Source organism: Pteronotus mesoamericanus, unplaced genomic scaffold (genome assembly GCF_021234165.1).
Source record: "Pteronotus mesoamericanus isolate MK-2021 breed Mesoamerican mustached bat unplaced genomic scaffold, CSHL_Meso_final contig_65, whole genome shotgun sequence".
NCBI classification, from domain to species: domain Eukaryota; kingdom Metazoa; phylum Chordata; class Mammalia; order Chiroptera; family Mormoopidae; genus Pteronotus; species Pteronotus mesoamericanus.
The window spans coordinates 11,275,032-11,290,717 of record NW_026555228.1 but is presented as its reverse complement, the minus strand read 5'-3'; the positions used below and the strand labels follow the sequence as shown (position 1 = coordinate 11,290,717).

The following is a 15,686-nucleotide window of genomic DNA, read 5'->3' as shown; positions in this document are numbered from 1 at the left end:
ATGTAAAGTTCTCTTTACCCACAGTCGACTAAGCAGCTCTTTTCAAAAACATCAGTGTATCTTTTTCAACATACCTGCTCCATTCCCATGTGGCTAGGCATCTTTCTGTTCAGATTAGGGGTTTCCTTTTCTCTGACCCCTCTCTAAAGTTATGCACTTAAGATTAATTCTCATACATTCCCTCTATATCACAAAGTATCCTAGTTACTTTACCTTTATGTCAAATAAATCAACAGGCCTGATCCAACAGGATGGTGATTTTCAACGGGTGTTCCGCAAGAAATTTTAAGACACGCAATACCTGACTATATATATTCAGGGGCACTGATCTCTTTTCCCTCAGATTGTCAAATGAAAAGTGACAATAGCCAATACAACAATAGCCATCTAGTGTGAATGCCCTGTCTTGAATCATAAATATATAGTCACAAAATAGATTTGCATTTTATTGGCCATGTTGCAAAATAAGGATGCATCCAACTGGTTAATTCTTGGTACCAGAAATCCTTATATTTAAGTATAATATAAGCACCTGATTTTTTAAAAAGTCACTTCGGAGCAAAAAGGGTAGGTAATTATTACGATTTCCCTTGTAAATCAATCAAAATTACACTTTTTTTTGTCAGATCGGCAAAAAAATATATTTTTTGACGTGCTGCAGAATTTTAATAGTTTATGCGTGCCATGGGATGAAAAAGGTTGAAAATTTCTGCAAGAGGACATTGGTTCTTTCTCTTTATTATTTTACAGATGTAATAATTAGATAAGGTAAGGGCTTGAACATGTGACTATACTGACAGATGGTAGGTCTTATTTGCTGGCAACAGTATGCGACTACCCATCTGTCTTGGATATGATCACACAGGGTATTAGATGTACCAAAATACTAATCTCTCAACAACAGAGTGCCAAGGTTTTCGGGAATTAATACTGAATCAGACTGTAGGGAATTATAGAGTAAATAGAAAGTACGTTCTCCAAGCTACCAGAGCTCATATCAAGGTCAGGAGATAATAACATTCTTCTTCTTTTTTTTCATCCTCACTTGAGGACATTTTTTTCCCATTGCTTTTAGAGAGAGGGAAGGAGAGGAGAGAGAGAGGAAAAAAAAAAACCATTGATTGGTTGCCTTCTCATACACACCCAGAATAGGGATTGCACCTGCAACCTGGCTATGTGCCCTGACTGGAAATCAAATCCATGACCTTTCCATCCATGGGACGACGTTCCAACCAACTGAGTCACAATGGCCAGGGCAATAATGACATTCTTCAATGTATACATAAATACGCACAGAGGACTACAGAGGGTAGCTGACTACTTGATGGTTCTGAAGCATGACTCTACGAACAGAGTCAGTATTTTTGTGAGCTCTATGAATAAAGTGAGAAGCAAAATTAAGAAATAATTTCCTCTTTGCACAACGCTTTGCCATTCTAATCCCAGCGGGCATACAGGACACTGATCATAATTCCTCCAAATCTGCTTCTGTCTCTACTATCCTTTTCCTTAGCAAACAATAACTAATTGAATAGCCTGAGAGTTATCCTAAACTCTTCCTTCTTCCTCCAGCCTCACACTCAATTAATCGCCAGGGCCTGAGAACTCCACTCCAAAAGGTCCCTTGAATTTACCCTGTTTATTCTTACCCTGTTAAATTCACTAATTTAGTTTCAATCTTTTATCACTTCTAAAGTGAATTATTACAACCTCTCAAACAGTCTCCCCATCTTAAATGTAACCCTACTCTGGTTCATTTTGTACACACAGACCTGTTATCTGCAGGTAAAATCAGAACTTCTTAGAATGACCCTTCATAATGCAGACCTTACCTATATCTACCATCTTATCTCCTGTACCATATACTTTCCACCATATACCTCCTAGACATGGGCCAAAGTTACACTACTTTATAGTTGCTTGAAGAATTATTGGTCTTAAGGGAGTAGAGCACAATGGCTCTGAGGTCAGTGGTGGATGAGTGACGGACCCCCCCTCCCCCATTTACTAGCTGTGACCACAGGCAAGTGACTGAACAGCTCTTTGTCTTGGTTTTCTCATTTGTCAATCTTACCTCCAGACCGTTGTAAGAATAAAATAAAATGGGCACAGTATATTAACTAAGTTTTATTATGCTATTATTTCCTTTGCCTTTCCGTTTTACATGGTTCTGTCTATTGGAGGGATGCTCCGCTGCCATCTTCCTTTCCCAGGCTACGCAGATTCTCTTCACCCTTCCCTTGATGTGCTCTGCTACTTTCTCCCCAGTGCCAGGATCAATCTCAGCACACCTTCTCTCTGTTCCCACAGCACCTTATGCTCAGTCCAACTGCAGCCCTATCACAGCAGCTTTCCCTCTAGACTAAAAACTCCATGATTGCTGGAACTGGATTTCATTGTACAAGGACTCAACACAGGGCCAATACACAGAGTACACTCATTAAATGTTTGCTGAAGAAATGAATCATCTCTTCTGAGGCCTCACTTGGAGGATCCTTCTAACCTCTAAGAAAGAGCTATTACCATAGGAGAGATTCTTTATCATTCTCTTCAAATGACTTCTAAATTTTCTCTTAGTGACCCAGCCTATAGCAGAAGCCACAAAGAGATGAGTTAAAAGATCTGTCACTAACTTTTTTTAAGTTTAGTTTTAATTTTTTTAATCTTCACCCAAGGGCACGCTTACTGATTTTAGAGAGAGGGGAGGGCAGGGGATAGAGGGAGAGAAACATCAATCAGTTGCCTCTTGCATGCCCCCCGGGGGCTGGGGACTGAACCTGCAACTTAGGCATGTGCCCCCACCAGGAACTGAACCCGTGACCTTTTGGTTTACAGGATGACGCTCCAACCAACTGAGCCACACTGGCCAGGGCTGTCACTAACTCTTAAATAATCCATTCCATTAATAAGAATGTGATGAAAAACATAACATCTATGACTCATGGGAATGAAAACTATAAATTGTTAAAAATTTGAAATAAAAGCCAATGGTAAAGCACCCTTCAAACTCTAGAGACATGAACTGACAAGGTATGGGTCTACACATGTACTTTAAAGTGAGAATTACTATAAAGAGCTCATGGTCAAAGGAGTACAACTCAGCACATTACTCTTCACGTCGAAAAATCACTGTGACCATTCAAAAAGGTCTTACATCTTTAATTAAAAGGATATTATTGGTTTAGAGTATGAAAGCCATGAAGAGGAAAGGGGAAGGGAATACTTTGCATAGGATAAAAACAAAATTTATTTATACATTATAGAGATCTTAAATCATGCTTATTCTTTTATGGTAACAACCATTAAACTCCTCAAGAAGACAACATGTATTAAATCAAAACCTGTGTAATTGTCAACAGTCTTAATGATGGTCCATTTCTTCTATTACCACTATTATTGCTACTGCTACTACTACATATTGCAACAATTCCTTGCTATATTCTTACTAATATTTTTGTTTAAGCAGGTCATTTGAGAAATCATGTGACTTTTCATATATTTTCATATTTATATTATAGATAGGAGTTATGCTATCCAAAAGAAATATCTTATATTTATGTTTCAACAGTTACTTAAAACAAAAAGGCACTTACCACAACTTGTAGCACCTGTTCGTTGTGAAGTGAGGAGGAGGAGGAGGAGGAAGAGGAGGAAGAGGAGGACGAGGAGGACGAGGAAGAAGAGGAGGAAGAGGAGGATGAGGAGGAAGAATAAGGAGCAGAAGAGTCAGCCATCATTTGTGCTAAAGTCTGCATCAGCGTTTTCCCCAGGAGAAAAAAAGAGCTAAACATGGCAATTACACCAAACACCATTCCAAAATTGAACCTGTTAAAAGAAAAAATTGCAAAAAATGTACAATTCCTCACAATTCATGGACTAAAAAATTCATCAACCAGCTACATATCATAGCTTTAAAATGCGTAAAAATTTCAATAACCCTGTGTCTTTTTTCCTACTTGAACCTTACATCTGTAAGTGAAGCACAGACACTAGTCTCTTTAAGCTGTTTTAATAACTTACAATTCTCTCATAACTGGTGGTTGAATATTCTTCCCAATAAAAAGTTTGCTTCCTCTGCTTTTTCTCATTTACATAGCATTGTTCTGATTTTGTTCTCATACAGATTAAAGTTCTTTTGACATTACAGACATCCAGTCTTTCATCTACTAATTCTATTTGCATTTTATTTTTGCTGTATTTTACAATGAGTTTGAAGACTAACTTGGTAAACATTTTTTAAAAGATTTATTTATTTATTTTTGCCCTGGCTGGTGTGGCTCAGTGGACTGAATGCTGGCCTGTGAACCAAAGGGTCACTGGTTCAATTCCCACTCAGGGCACATGCCTGGGTTGCACGCTGGGTCCCCAGTGTGGGGTGCGTGGGGGGCAGCCACACATTGACATTTCTCCCCCTCTCTAAAAATAAAAAAAATCTTTAAAAAAATTTTATTTATTTTTAGAGAGGGGAAGGGAGGGAGATGAGAAGGAGAGAAACATCGATGGTTGCCTGTCACATGCCCCCAACCAGAGACCTGGCCTGCAACCCAGGTCTGTGCCCTGACCAGGAATTGAACCAGCAACCTTTTGCTTTGTGGAATGATACCCAACCCACTGAGTCATGCTGGTCAGGGCTAACATGGTAAAATTTAATGAGTTTTTTCTTGTACTGTTTTAATAAGTATGTTATCCTTCTATCCATTACATTTTCTAACTTTTTGTAAAGTTGTGTTTTCCAAGGAACTTGTCCATTTCATCTAAATTATTGAATTTTTAGGCACAGAATTGTTCAAAATAGTTTCACTTTTTAAAATGCCTGTAGAGTCTGTATTGATGTTCACTTTTTCAATTCTGATCTTTAGTTACCTGTATTCTCTTTTTTCTTCATCAGTCAAGGTAGGGGTTTATCAACTTATTAATATTGTCAAAGAACCAACTTTTGGCTTTGCTGAATTTCACTACTATATACTTTCTATTTCACTGATTTCTGCTCTTTTTTTCTTTGCTTTGATTTGCAGGTGTGTTTACTGCTTTTTGATGATCTGACTATTTATGTTTAGCTCTACTTCATTTGGAGCTAAATTTTTGACCGAAAGGAATTTAGACAAAGGCCCCCTATTCCCACATTAGAAATTCTCTCAACCACATAACCTGTTAGTCTCTAGGTGTCCCAGAGATCATCATAAACCACCTAACCATAAACACCACACACTCCTTGATTTTTTAAACATTTTTATTTTTTAAACTAAAGGGGTACGACTGACATTGCAAGGAGACTCCAGGACTCCAGTACTGCCATTTGGCTGGCAATTTCCCACTTGGTTTATACATATGCCTTACTGGTTGTTAAATATTTTAAAAATCCTTCCCCTGGAGGAGTATCTAAAAAGAAGTATAGAGAAAAATCTGCAGACTTTTGGGCCACCTATGACTCCCAGAACTCTTGTCCCTGTGTGTAACGATAGGGGAGAGAATTATCCAGGGCTATTTTCCTGATAAAAATGTTCCATATTTGTTTTGTTTTTCTATTAGTGTATAATGTACTGAATAAAGTACACATGTCTGAAATGTACAGCTCAATGAATTTTTACAAATGTGCACCCATGTGCCTACCACCCAGATCAAGATCTAGAACCTTGATTTTTATTTTTTAAAAGATTTTATTATATTTGTTTTTAGAGAGAGGGGAAGGGAGGGAGAAAGAGAGAGAGAGAGAGAAACATCGATGTGTGGTTGCATCTTGCTCACCCCCCCTACCGGGGACCTGGCCTGCAGCCCAGGCATGTGCCCTGACTGGGAATCGAACTGGTGACCATTTGGTTCACAGGCTGGCACTCAAACTACTGAGTCACACCAACTGGGGCTAGAACCTTGATTTTTAATGTATGCAAAAGCACAATGATGCAATCCTATAAGGTTATATAAAACCAGAAAGTTTTTATACTGTCCACATTTTAAAACTCAGTAGATTGGAAAATGATGGAAACAGTTCAGTTAACAAGCATTTCTCATAATCACAATGACTACTTTAAACCAAAAAGAGAAAATGAAGCATACCATTGGTAAAGCATCCTTGCTTTCCGCCGTCCCCAACTGTAAAAGGCACGATTGAAAACAGCAGTTTGCCATCTTATGTGGAAAGGGGAGATGCTCAATCCGTTGTTTTCCAGCCAATCTTCATACGAGTGCTTAAAATACACAGATGACTAAGAGAGAAAGGAAAGTTTCCCACCTTTCAATTTTGATGAACAACTTATAATGTTTAACAAAATTAAAAAATAGTCTTTTCTATAGGGAAGCAAGCTACTGACTGCCGAAATGCTCATAATTTTAAAGCTTTACGTTCATTCCTCAATATATTCAAGTAAGGGCCTCAGGCTACCTGGTGTGCTGAACTTAGGGTCTGGCAAACAATGGCCCATGGGCCAAATTTGGCCTACAGCTTGTTTCTGTACTGCCTATGAACTATGGATGATTTTTATTTTTAAGAGATTGTAAAAAGACAACAGAAAAACAAGAATATGTGACAGACACTATGTGGCCCACAAAGCCTAAAATACTACCTGACCCTTTACAGAAAAGTTTGCTGCCCTCTGCTTAGAATGGCATTGTCCAATAGAAATATGAGCCACAAATGCTAGCTATACATATAATTTTAAATTTTCTGGTAGCCAAATTTAAAAAAGTAAACAGATTAATTTAAATATATTTTCAACTCAAATCAATATAAAAAATATTGGAATGGGCGATGTCAGAGGAATAGCGGCATGAGAGATCCCCTTGGTCTCTCCCCTTGCAGTTTCAACACTTTGAACAGCTATAATTCAACATAGGGCTTCCTACTCAATGCACCAACACGTCCGGGAGATCTGCACATTGCAAAATCTAAAGGTGGGCAAATGGGAGCGAACCAGGGAGGTGAGAAAAGAGAAAAGCTAAGATGAGCCACAGATGCACCCCTGCAGCCAGGAGCTCACTGTGGTTTTCAGACAGAGAGGCGAGCAATCAGGCACTCCCTTCAGCCAGGAGGAGCAAAGAGATTTAATGAGCCTTCCTGCAGGAGTGGGCAGTATGAGCTGCAGCAGAGCCCAGCAGCCTGGGCAGGGACAGAGCACAAAGGTGCGCCCTTGGTTGTCTGGCAATCAGCATTCCACAGAGAAACACAGCCGCCGAGCCCGGCTGCCCCTTAACCTACCAGAGCTTGCCTCCTCTCACCCTCTGTGAGGGCGTGCAGAGCACCATTATCTGCAAAACCAAGAACTGGGACTAAGAATCACATTTTCCCCGAGTGACAGGCACACTCTGTGACGAATCTCAGGTTCAGGTGGAGGGGCATGGGGGACACCACTAAGGTCCACTGGTTGCCATTGCCAGGAGGGCAGAGCAACAGAAAAGGAGGCTGGGTTCCCCCAGCTCACCCACCCCCCATGCATCGCAGCTACACGGCCAGCTGCACCTGGCTGCGGGGACAGCACTGGGATTTCACGCATTTGGAGTCACATCACCCACTGAGTTCCCCTGCAGGGTTGGTCCCCTGGGACTGCGGTAACCAATCACAGGGGAGGCACCCACCTTCCCAGGGAGCACAGGCCATTTTCCACCTCCCTGCAGAGATCTGAAAAGCCAGAGAAGTGCAAAAAAGGTGTAGTCATACTTATATCTGACAAAATAAGATTTCAAAATAACAAACGTAACAAGAGACAAAGGTAGACATGTTATAATGATAAAAGGGACACTACATCAAGAAGACCTAACACTTCTCAATATATATACACTCAATCTGGGAGCACTGAAACGTATAAAGCAACTACTAACAGAAATAAAGGGAGAAACTGACACAAACGCAATCATAGTAGGGAACCTAAATACCCCATTGACAGCTACAGATAGATCATCCAAACAGGAAGTCAATAAAGAAACATCAGATTTATATGACACATTAGACCAAATGGACAAAATTGACATTTATAGAGCCTTTCATCCCAATCAAATTATACACTCTTATGCAGTGCACACAGGACATCCACAATACACCGTATGTTGGGACACAAAACTAGCCTCAACAAATTTAGTAAGATTGAAATCATACCAAGCATATTCTCTGACCACAATACTTTGAAATTAGAGCTCACCTGCCAAAAGGAACTAAAGAAACCTACAAATATGTAGGTTTAAACAATATACTAAAAACTGACTGGGTCAAAGAAATAAAAGGTGAGACCAAATGACACATAGAGACAAATGAGAATGACAATACGACATATCAAAACTTCTGGGATACAGCAAAGGCAGTAATAAAAGGGACGTTTATATCATTACAGGCTTATCTCAAGAAACAATAGAAATTTCAAGTAAACAACCTAATATTACAGCTTAACGAACTAGAAAAAGAAGAACAAAGGCAACCCAAAGTCAGCAGAGAAAGGAAATAATAAAAGTTAATGCAGACCTGAAAAAATTGGAGAACAAAAAGCTATACAAAAAATTAATACAACGGAGAGTTGGTTCTTTGAAAAGATTAATAAAATCGAGAAAGGCCCTGGCCAGGTAGCTCAGTTGGTTAGAGCATTGGCCCAATATGCCAAGGTTGCAAAAGTTCCATCTCAGGTCAGGGTACATACAAGAAACAACCAATGAATGCATAAATAAGTGGAACAACAAATCAACATTTCTCTCTCTGTCATAATACATTTTTAAAAATTAAAAAAAAATACAATTGACAAACCCCTAGCTATACTTGCTAAGGAAAAGAGAAAAGACTCATAAAAACAAAACTGGAAATGAAAGAGATGTTACCACAGACTGCACAATTATACAAAGAATTATATTAGAATACCATTAAAGACTAAAAGCCACCAAATTCAGTAACTTAGAAGAAATGGTTAAGTTCCTATAAATATATAATTTTCCTAAACTGAATCATGAAGAACTGGAAGATCTAAACAGACCAATCAACAGTGAGGGAATTGCAACAATTATCAAAAACCTCTCCCAAAATAAAAGTCCAGGAGCAGATGGCTTCACTAGTCAATTTTACTAAACATTCATAGATTTGATACCTATCCTTCTTAAACTCTGCCAAAAAACTGAAGAAGGGGCAATACTTCCTAACATTTTTTATGAGGCAACATAACCCTGATACCAAAACCTGGCAAGGATAACACGCAAAAAGAAAACTACAAACCAGTGTCTGTGATGAATACAGATACAAAAATCCTAAACAAAATACTAGCAAATCGAATACAACAATACATTAAAAAATAATACAGCATGATCAAGTGGGGGTTCATTCCAGGGGCACAAGGATGGTTCAACAGTGCAAATTGATCAGTATAATGCACCATTTTAACAAAACAAAGGATAAAAACCATATGAGCTTATCAAAAGATGCAGAAAAAGCAACTGATAAAATACTACATCCATTTAAGATAAAAAACCTAAACAAAATGTATAGGAGGAAAGTACATCAACATAATAAAGGCCATATATGACAAACCCTCAGCTAATATCATACTCAATGGTGAAAAACTGAAAGCTTTTCCTCTAAAATCACAAACAATACAAGGATGTCCACACTCACCACTCTTATTCAACATAGCTCTGGAAGTCCTAGCCAGAGCAATCAGACAAGAGAAAGAAATAAAAGGCATCCAAATTGGGAACAGAAAGTGTCACTTTTTGCAGATGACATGATTCTATATATAGTAATAAATCCTAAAGACTCTACCAAAAGCCCTGGCTGGTGTGGCCAGTGGATTGAATGCTGGCCTGTGAACCGAAGGGTCACTGGTTCAATTCCCACTCAGGGCACATGCCTGGGTTGCAGGCCAGGTCCCCAGTAGGGGGCACACAAGAGGCAACCACACATAGATATTTCTCTCCCTCTCTCTTTCCCTTCCCCTCTCTCTAAAAATAAATGAATAAAATCTTTTAAAAAAGACTCCACCAAAAAACTACTAGAAACAATAAACACACTAAAGTTGCAACATACAAAATCAATGTACAAAAATCTACTGAATTCCTATATACTAACAAAAAATTTTCAAAGAAGAAATTAAAAACAATTCCTTTCACAATTACAACAAAAAGAATAAAACACTCAGTAATAAACTTAACAAACCATGTGAAGAACCTATACACAGAAAACTACAAAACATTATCTAAAAAGATTGAAAAAGATTCAATGAAATGGAAAGATATTACATGTTCATGGACTGTAAGAAATAACAGTTAAAATGGCTATATTACCCAAAAAAATATACATTCAATGCAATCCCCATCAAAAATCCCAATGTCATTTTTTAAAATTTTCAAGATTTTATTTAAAGATTTATTTATTTATTTTTTAGAGAGGGGGGAAGGGAGGGATAAGGAGAGGGAGAGAAACATCAATGTGTGGTTGCCTCTCACGCATCCCCCCTGGGGACCTGGCCTGCAACCCAGGCATGTGCCCTGACTGGGAATTGAACTGGCAACCCCTTGGTTCACAGGCTGGCACTCAGTCCTCTGATCTACACCAACCAGGGCTGGGAATTGAACTGGTGACTCTTTGGTTCTCAGGCCAGTGCTCAATCCACGGAGCCACACCAGCCAGGGCCCAATGTCATGTAAAGAAACAGAACAAAAAATCATCAGATGTGTACAGAATGACAAAAGACCCTGAATAACCAAAGCAATTCTGAGAAAAAAGAACGAAGCTGAAGGTACCACACTATCTGATTTCATATTATGTTACAGAGCAATCATAATCAAAACAGTGTGGTACTGGCAGGAAAACAGACACACAGACCAATGGAACAGAACTGAGAGCCCAGAAATAAAACCACATGTACATGGGCAAATAATTTTTGATAAAGGAGCCACAAACACACAATGGAGAAAAGAAAACCTCTTTGAAAAATGGCACTGGGAAAACTGGAGAGCCACATGCAAAAGAATGAAACTAGACTACAGTTTGTTCCCATGTACAAAAATTAATTCAAAATGGATCAAAGACCTAAATATAAGATCTTAAACAATATATTACATAGAAGAAAGCATAGGTACTAAACTCATGGACTTCGGTCTTAGAGAAGATTTTATGAATTTGACCCCAAAGGCAAGGGAAAAATAAATGAATGGGATTATATTAAGTTAACAAGCTTCTGCACAGCAAAAGAAATTGCTAACAAAACAAAAAGGCAACCAACTGAATGGAAAATGGTATTTGGTAACAATGGCTCTGACAAAAGGTTAATATCCCAAATTATAAAGAACTCATTCAACTCAACACCAAACAAAAATATCCAACTAAAAAATGGGCAGAGGACCTGAACAGATCCTCCTCCCAAGAAGACATACAAATGGCCAACAGACATATGAAAAGATGATCAACCTCACTAGCTATTAGAGAAATGCAAATCAAAACTACAATGAGATACCACCTCACACCTCTCAGAATGGCTATTATCAACAAGACAAGTAATAAGTGTTAGAGAGGTGGTAGAGAAACAGGAACTCTCATTCATTGCTGGTGGGAATGTAAACTGGTATAGTCACTATGGAAAACAGTATGGAGGTTCCTCCAGAAATTAAGGATCGCATTACCATATGGCCCAGCAATCCCTCTTCTGTGTATCTACCTGAAAAACCTGAAAACATTTATTTGCAAAGATATTTGCCCTCCCATGTTCACTGCAGCGCTATTCATGGTGGCCAAGATATTGAAACCACCTAAGTGTTCTTCAGCAGATGAATGGATAAAGAAGATGCGGTAACATATACAAGATCTGTCCAGAAGGTATCTGCCCATGTAATATGAAAAAGATATTTCTTTTTCATTTAAGAAATTTAAGATATTGGGACCTCATTATTATGCTAAGTGAAGTCAGGCAGAGAAAGCTAAGAACCATATGATTTCACTCATAGTGGGATATAAAACTGGAACTCACAGACACAGACAACAATATGGCGGTTACTGGAGGGAATGGGGGTTGGGATAGTAAAGAGTAAGGGGGCCAAATATATGCTGATGGAAGATGATTTGACTTTGGGTGGTGGGCTCACAATGCAATATACAGGTCATATAGCAGAAATCTACACTTGAAACCTATATAGTCTTATTAACCAATGTTACCCCAATAAATAAAAATAAAAATAATTTACAATTCTATTTATTTACTTACACACTCAGTCTTTGAAGTCCAGTTTCGACTTTCTACTTATAGCCCATCTCAATTCAGACTAGCCCCATTTCAAATGCTTGATGGCCACATGCAGTTAGTGGATACCACATTGGACAGAGAGGTCTAGAAGCCTTGTTACCATAGAAAAAGGTTTCGTGTTATCATTTAAAAAGATCCCAACCAATCCAAGAGAGAGGGCAGGTTAGTTGGAATCAGTGCTTTCTATTCTTTTCTGAGCAACAACCCTGAGAAATTAGGCCAACTTTGATCATGTAAAAAGTACAAGACTTATCTAAAGCCATCTTGGTCTCAGTAACTTCTCTTACATTCTTCAAGGTTGGGGGGGATAGCTATTTATATACAGCCTAACAAGAGTTTATCTTTAGGGAAATTTGAAGTCCTTGAGTAAAAATTTTGAATAATGTTAAGACTGTTTAATATACACTGCCACTGACCCGTATTACCTCAGTTACAGAAAGTATAAGTATTTTGTCATATCAATGTCTATTCCTTTGAGAAACTTATCTGTCTCTAGAAGAGTATTTCACCCCTACCACAGTCATAAAAAATGACTTAAGTCTGAACATAGGTATCCGTTTGCCTTTGGACCTGTACTGTTCTCTGCTCTCAAACTTCCAGTGAAGTTTTGAAACCTGCTTGTTTTCCAAACTTGGAAAATGCAGAGTGACAAACCTGTTCAGCAGATGTCTACTGAGGAAATCCTAGTGGAACCAAGGGTAGAATAGCAGACCATGTAGGAAACAGAGGAGGTGAAGGTGCAGGCTCTGAAAACTGAGGTTTCTGCATGTCCCAGGCAGATAGTTTGAATGACAGGTATTTTGCTCCAGTAACAGTGCTATCTTAGGATGCCAGTGGCTGTTACTGAAATTAAAATGCAACCCTGATCACCTCGCACACTTGACCAGAAACTACAGAGGTTTTAAAAACTCTTTTTATTCTGGACTTTTGTCATAGGGTCAACATGAAGAAATCATGTGGCTTTGTGTTTTCTAAACAACAAAATCACTGTTTAAAGTAGTGGCCTGTATTGCTTATGACATGCTAAGCACTATGCCAAGTGCAGAGGAAGCATCTGGGGGATCTTGTGAAGATCCAGATTCTGATTCTGTAGTCTTGGGATGAGGACTGAGATTCTGCATTTCTGAGAAGCTTCCAGATGATGCAAGTGCTGCTAGTCCTTGAACCACAGGCTGAATACAAAGCTTTATGTAGATGAACTAATGCAATCTTCTCTACAATATCAGGAAATCTTTGCTATTATTACCCCTATATTAAAGATGAAGAAACTGAGGCACAAGAGAGCAATTTGCCCAAGGTCACAACTACCAGGAAGCGGGAAGAGGCCAGTCCTTGCTCTAAGGACTCCACTGTGTAACCTTACTTTCCAAGTTCAAATGCAACAAGGAAGCACACGGATCATTTCATTTTACTATTAAACCTAAACACCCACAACTTAAACTATTTTAAACGGTATTTGTAACATGGCTTTACATTCATAATTGGAATTTTTATTAAACATTTGAGAATATATATGATTTTATTCCACAGTTACCCTCACCCTCCAATATTCAATTTCAAAGTTTGCATGAAGCATGTGGTCAAATGTTCCTAGTTTTTGCAACCTTTCTCAAATAACTGGAAAGTGGATCATGCACCCAGTGTGCGTGTGTGGGTGGGAGGAGTTACTGTGAAAAAGGGGTGCAGGGCGCAAATGAGAATTCGAGAAGTCAGGAACAAGTTATCCAAATCTTTTCTAAGTATTTGCTACTTTGAAGTATGGGTTGTAGACTAGCAAACAGCATTGGTAGCGCTTGGGAACCGGTTAGAACAGTCTTAGGCTCCGCCCCAGACCGGATGAATCCAGATAATGTGCATTTTAACCGGAACCCCAGAAGATAATGTGTATTTTAAAGTGTGAGACCACTTATGTAAATCACAACTTCATTTAGATTCATTTCAAAGCCAGTCTCTAAAGTGTCGTGCCTTAAAGACAATGAAGGGGAAACAATGCCCTTCCTAAGCGGACATTTTATATTCCTCCCTGGGGCACTGCCGCGGATTATGGCAGGGCGCAGTCCCTCCCAAGACCACTACCGTGGCCTCCGGGCCAGACCCGAAGGCTGCGGGGCGTGCACCGCCCCGCAATGCGGCTGCGGCTGCTGCATCGACCGCCACACCCCTCCCGCGGCCTGCCAAAATTACACCAGGGGCCCGCGCACCACGCGGACGGCCGCACGTGGGCACCGGCCGCGGGGCTTCCAGCCCGGGAGGCGCGAAGTAGAAGAGAAAAGGCCTCGGGCCTTGAGCCCCGGCCCTGGGTACCGCGGGGCTTGGGCCGTCGACCCGTGGCCCTCACCTTCAGCACCAAGTCGGTCAGGTAGACGGCAGTCCAGCCGCCCACCACCACCACCACCAGCGACACCGGAATCATGGTAGCAGCGGAGGCAAGGCGAGCCACGGCGTCCTCCTCCCTCCGAGCCGTGCAACGAACCGACCGCCCGGTGCCTACAATCACACCATCTGCGCAGGAACAAACCTGCTACCGGCTCCTTTCTCGTGGTGGTGCTGTTTCCCACCGGACTCTTCCGGTTAAACACAGACAGCCGCGTACGAGCCGGAAAGGGAGGCGGGGGCTTATTTTTGTGGGGCACTGAGGCGTCGATGTCCCTGCTTCAGTTCGGCTGCAGCTGTCAGCCCTCTAGTGATTTCTTAGGATTTGTCCCTCCCTGCTGTCTGCTCTGCATTCTCTTCGGTTCTGTTCGGGGGTTTGCTGTTCCTTTTAACCTAGTGAGGACAGTCGTCTGCACCTCCCATACCTTATTATAGGTACCCAGGTTTAAGTTAATTTCTTTTATTCTTTTTATTGAAGTGTAATTTACATATAGCAAAATCATCATACAGCTCTCAGCTGTTCATTTTGATGAGTTTTAATAACTATCTGTGTACGCTAGTCAAAATAAAGAGAATTTCCATCTCAGTGATTTCCTTCCTGGTCAATTCCCCTCCTTCTTTATGTAGATAGCATCATACAATAGATACTCTTTTGTGTCTGGCTTATTTTGCTCAGCATAAATACAGGGTGGGGCAAAGGTAGGTTTACAGTTCATATGGAAAATAATACAATAATAAGTAATACCGGAACAAACTTTCACATACTCGCAACTGTACACCTACTTTTGCCTAACCCTGTATTTTAAAGCTGTAGGGGAGCAGAATTTGCGACCCCAAAATATTATTTTTTGGCATGTTATTTTATTTTTTTTAAAGATTGTATTTATTTATTTATAGAGAGGGGAAGGGAGGGAGAAAGAGAGGGAGAGAAACATCAATGTGTGGTTGCCTCTTGTGCACCCCCCCACCTGGGACCTGGCCTGCAACTCGGGCATGTGCTCTGACTGGGAATCGAACCAGCAACCCTTTGCTTCGCAGTCCGGGGCTCAATCCACTGAGCCACACCAGCCAGGGCTCGCATATTATTTTAAACTATTACAAAATAAACAGAAA

At 40.0% G+C, this 15,686-nt stretch overlaps 1 protein-coding gene across 1 annotated transcript in view; it reads right to left on the bottom strand.

Annotated features, from left to right (window-relative positions):
* MBTPS2 (membrane bound transcription factor peptidase, site 2) overlaps positions 1-14,726 on the bottom strand; it is a 40,719-nt gene extending 25,993 nt beyond the window's left edge. The window contains exons 1-3 of the mRNA XM_054581140.1: positions 14,539-14,726; positions 6,055-6,203; positions 3,594-3,825 (exon numbers count right to left, since the gene is read on the bottom strand). Of these exons, the coding sequence (XP_054437115.1) occupies positions 3,594-3,825; positions 6,055-6,203; positions 14,539-14,613 (456 nt within the window). The 5' untranslated portion in view covers positions 14,614-14,726. The remainder of the gene's footprint in view (positions 1-3,593; positions 3,826-6,054; positions 6,204-14,538) is intronic.
* Positions 14,727-15,686: the final 960 nt, after the last annotated feature.